This window comes from Myotis brandtii, unplaced genomic scaffold, assembly GCF_000412655.1.
Source record: "Myotis brandtii unplaced genomic scaffold, ASM41265v1 scaffold1092, whole genome shotgun sequence".
Lineage (NCBI taxonomy): Eukaryota > Metazoa > Chordata > Mammalia > Chiroptera > Vespertilionidae > Myotis > Myotis brandtii.
The window spans coordinates 254,522-259,508 of NW_005353719.1; the positions used below are offsets into that span (position 1 = coordinate 254,522).

At 53.7% G+C, this 4,987-nt stretch overlaps 1 protein-coding gene across 1 annotated transcript in view; it reads left to right on the top strand.

Annotated features, from left to right (window-relative positions):
• The first annotated feature begins 1,253 nt into the window (after positions 1-1,253).
• Positions 1,254-4,987, top strand: part of PALM3 (paralemmin 3) — a 9,504-nt gene continuing 5,770 nt past the window's right edge. Inside the window, exons 1-2 of the mRNA XM_005857262.2 lie at positions 1,254-1,461; positions 3,935-3,983. Coding sequence (XP_005857324.1) covers positions 1,421-1,461; positions 3,935-3,983 — 90 coding nt within the window. The 5' untranslated portion in view covers positions 1,254-1,420. The remainder of the gene's footprint in view (positions 1,462-3,934; positions 3,984-4,987) is intronic.

Here is a 4,987-nt window from a genome sequence, read left to right on the forward strand (position 1 = left end):
TCTCTCTTCCTCTCTAAAATCAATGAAGATATATTTTTTTTAAAAAGAAAAAGAATATCCTCAGGTGAGGATTGAAAAAACACACCAAAAAACAAAAAGTCCAGCCAGCATGGCTCAGTGGTTGAGGATCTACCTGTGAACCAGAAGGTCGTGGGTTCGATACCCATTGGGGCACATGCCTCGGTTGCGGGCTCAATCCCCAGTCGGGGATCCCGTGCAGGAGGCAGAGGCAGCTGATCAATGATTCCCTCTCATCATTGTTGTTTCTCTCTCTTTCTCTCTCTCTCTCTCTCTCTCTCTCTCTCTCTCTCTCCCTCCCTCTTTGAAATCAATAAAAAATATATTTAAAAAAACCCTTCCTTCTTATTTAAAAAGAACAATAACATTGGGGCAAGGAGTTTGGAGGTCCCAAGTACCCTGAATAGGAACTAGGAGAGGGAGGTGAGGATGTGGGGCACCTTCTCTTTGCTCCATGGAGGGTCTTCGCTGAAGTGTGCTCTCCAGAGCAGGGAGGTCAGGCAAGGACCTTTCTCCTTGAGGCTCATGTCTTGGAATTGCACAGTGTGACCAAGGCTGTGCACTTAGGGGAAGCACTGGAGACTATGGGAGACCAGCCAGGAGAGTAGAAAGGGGCTGCTGGCACTTTAAGAATGGCATGGGGGTGCCAAATAGAGACCCTCAAGATTTAGGTGGAAAGTTCTCTGGACCTTCCTCATCACGAACCCACCCCTAATTGTTACAGCATCTAAGGGTCCAGTGCCCTGGAGGCCACTTAATCTAATTCTCACATTTCACAAAAGGGGAAACTGAGGCCTAGAAACCTGAGGCGAGTTGCCTGTTGTTACCCAGAGCCCAGGTCTCCCGATTCCCACAGAGCTCAGAATCCTCTAGCTGGGTTAGTCCCTCCCTCCCCACCCCAGAGCCAGGGTCCAAGAAGGGAGGGCAGTAAGTAGTGTGCAAGAATAGCCAGAATGGATGGTGTGCAATGATGCTCACATGTGAGGGACCCATAGCAGGCAGACTGGAGTTGAGCTGTCTGGCACGCCAAGTGGATGCACCATTCTCCAAGGAGGGTCTGCGACTCCCCACTCTGGCCCACATGCCCCACCAGGCATGTGAGAGCATATTTGCCGGGAGGCAGCCCAGTGCAGCAAGGAGGCCAGTAGCTGGTAAATAATTTATCAGGACAGCTGATAGTACCTCCCCAGAACTGCCCGCCAGCCCCCAGCCCCCCTCACCCCATGCACCTCCCGCCTCCCAGCCCAAACCAGCTGGACCAGCTCTCCCGGTGCCTGACCGCAGCCCCCCCACTCCTGCCAGCCAAGTCACAGCCTCCATCCAGGGCACCTTCAGGCAGGCAAGCAGGTAGTGAGTCCTGATCTCGGACATCTGAGACCAGAACGTGGGCTTCTGGGCAGAGATGGCCCTGCAGAGCCAGGTGTGGTCTCCGGCCACACCCATGTAAGTGTCCAGGGTCAGGGGGGCAGGTGGGCAGGGCCTGGGAGGGGCTCACTGGGGACGCTGACCTTTCCACTGGGGTGAGAGCCCCAGATGGCATCTCCTAAGAAGGCCAGGGGAAGTGGAGGGAGGCCAGCAGCCAACCTCGAAGGCTCTCCGATGACCCCCTCCCCAGAGAGTTGGGTGGGAGAAGTGAACCTCCACCCCCGTTTTGGGGGATTTTCTGCTCGGAGGCTTCAAGCCCAAAGTCCAGCCTGGGGGTGGGGGCATGACTGGGGTGGGGGTGGGGTGGGAATGACAGGGCTCCTCACTGCTCCCTTTTGCCTCTAGGAACACCCCTCAGCGGCTATGGTGGGAGGAAATGTTTGAAATCCAACAGAAAAAGTTAATAGTTTCTAAACTGGGAAAGATGATGGCAAAATTGAAATGATCACCTGCTTAATGAAATGGCTACCAACTATTCCTGGTGGCAACAGGCCATAGCTATGAACATTGTTCTTGTAGAGTTAGAGATAAACAATATCAAATGCATGTACACAGTATGTTAATATTTGAAGTGTGAGGGCCTTTTAAAGGAGGAGGGAGAAGGGGCTCCAGAGGTTTGTAAAAAATTCTGGAAAATGGGCTCCCCCCAGGGACCCCAATTTGGTTTCCTCACTCTTTTGGGTCTCCCATTGCATTATTCACCAACTACAAACCTGGTTGCCTAGCAACGGGAACCTGATCCCCCCCAGCAAGGAAGAGGCCAGGAGATTACATCTTGGGGGTGGGACAGCAGAGGGGGGACTTCAGCCCTCTCTCAGGGGCAAACCTATTTAGCAGAGGGTCTGGCCTTCCTGCAAACCATGACTTCAACCCCCTGCCCCAACTGAAATCGCAGACCCCCAGGCTGATCTCTGGTCTCCTGGCTGCCAAGACAGGGTGCCTGGACCCTCCTCTCTCCCCCAGGGCTCCTAGTTTGGGGCCTGAGAGCTTCCAGTTCCAATCCTGACTCAGTGAGTGACCTTGGGCAAGTCTTTTTGCCACTTCTTAGAGCCTCAGTTTCCCCATCCATAAAATGGGGACAAGAATACTACTTTCCTCCTAGGATCTTTGGAAAGACCCAATGAATTATATAGGCAAAGCATTTCACAGCACCTGGCACATGGTTGCACTAGGTAATGGTTGGGTGATTTTATTCTCAGTTGGAATATCACCTCAGCAGAGTCGACTACAGTGTCTCAAGATCAAGGCAGAGAGCGGGAGGGGGAGGTGGCTGTGGTAGCCGATTGGAAGCCCCACAGAGCACTTAGAGCACTATATATAGTAAGTGCTAAATATGTGCTGAGATTATAGCTGCATGGTGTGACCAGAGAAGATCTGGAAGGCCCTGCTTGAGTTTGGGCAATGAGGCTAACACTCCCCCAAAAGTGCTAGTGCTCAAATTAATAAATGTTGGAGGGCTTGCCCTGTGTGTGCCCTGGGCTAAGTGTAGAGAACAACAGGCAGATGTAGCCTTCTAGATGCTGGCCTGTGAAGCACCTGCACATAGTTAGCGCTCAATGTATGTCCATGATGATAGGTGGGTACAGCGAAGACTGTCTCCTAAGTGCCCTGCAGGACCACAGTCAGTTCCCAGTTTCCAGATGGGGCCAGGGGCGGCCCGGGAGGCTGTGAATTGGGATCCTGGGATGCTGCAAGGAGGACAACCATGACAGTATCTCAGGTTAAACCTTAAATAGCAAATCCTCCTCCCCTCCTTTCAGCTCAGAGTCCAGGGGTAAGCAGCATGACTTGCTGACCCTTGCCCCCTGGGGGTGGGGGTTGGCAGGTGGAGAAGGCAGCTCTGGAGTTACCATGGCAATGGTGAGTGTCCACAGTGGTGGGATGGACACTTCTCTCCCCAGACTCCCTCCCTCCGCCGTCCCCCCCAGAGCTTAAGGGATCCTGGGTAGGAGCCAAAGTCCAGAGAGGGTGTGGAATCTGAAAGAGACACAGAATGTTGGAGGTCTGGAGGGATTTGAGAATTTCTGTAGGATGGACTGGAAATGGTTATTATAATTCATCATAAGCGTTCTCAATCATGGGAATTATTAAAGGTATTATGAATAATAAACTATGCTACTGTTTTTGGAGTACTACGTTTTCCCCTGCATGGATACTTCCTTGTTAGGGCATCTCTCTGCAAGGTCAGGGTCAAGCTATCCAGGTCCATTTTACAGATGAGGAAACTGAGGCTCAGAGAGGTGATGTCAGACGGAGGAAGGGCTTTAGCTCAACCTGTCATGGTCTCTGCTCCTGCCTCCTCACAGGACTCCTACCTATCCTTTGCCCCAACTCCTCCCACGTGCAAAGGGGAAAGTGAGGAAATGCTGGGCTCTAGTTGTTTTCCAAGCAGCGCAGGGATCTTGGGTTAGAGAGGGTCATTCAAGAGGTCAGCTTGCTGATGGTGGGGCCCTGGGAGACCCTCTCCGAAGCCCCTGCCCTCTCCCCACAGACCCATGGCCGAGAGCTCCCTCTACCGGCAGCGACTAGAGGTCATCGCGGTAAGTGACGCCCTCCGGGTGAGCCTGGCCCAGCGCCCTGGACAGCCCCAGTCTTAGGCTTCTTTCTCCCCTTCTATCCCGGGGAGCTGGCCTAGCGCTGTGAAGTTGGGGAGCAGCACCCTCTGCTCCAGCCCGGCCTGGGAGCCCCATCTAAATCCCCAGGCCTCCACTCCCTAGTTCCCCTGTCTGGTCACCGCCACCCTCAAATTGGTGAGGCTACAACCCTGCACTTCCAGAATCTGCATCACCTGATGCTCCATTTTTGAACCCCGATCTCCCAAACATCCCATGTGTAAACCCCACTTCTCAGACCCCCATCTCTCTGATACCTCATTTCTGGATTTTCATCTCTGAACCCCATATTGAAATTTTCATATCTCTGGACCCCATCTCTCTGAGCCCCCATCATTCTGACCCCCATGTCTGTACCTCATCTCTCAGACCTGCACCTCACTAACCGCCATCTCTCTCATCCCTCATCTCTGGATCCTCATCTCTCTGCACCCCCACATCTAATATGGGGGTTCATTTCTTTGGACCCCAGGCTTCTGGCCCCATATATGTGACCCCCTCTTTCTGAACCCCCACCTCACTAACCCCCATCTCTCTGTCCCCCACTTCTGCACCTCCATCTCTCTGGACCCCGTCTCCACAGCCCAGTCTCGCTGAACCCCCATGACTATGCCTCCCTCCCACCCCGGGAAGTTGGACTAGCGCGGTGAAGTGGGGAAGCAGCTTCTGCCCTGCCTGGGATGCCCCACCTAGATCCTCAGGCCCCTCCGCTCCCCAGTTCCTCTGTCTCGTCACCACTCCTCCGGACCCTCATCTCATTAGCCCCTTTCCTTTGATCCCCTTATCTGGACCCCCATCCCTGAACCCCGTCTCTCTTAATCCCATATCCCGGAACCCCAGAGCTCTGTCTCCCCTCTAGGTGTCCATTCCAAGGCTCGCCCCGCCCCCATGACAGACCCCCATCCTGGAGGGCCAGGCTTCCGCAGAATCCG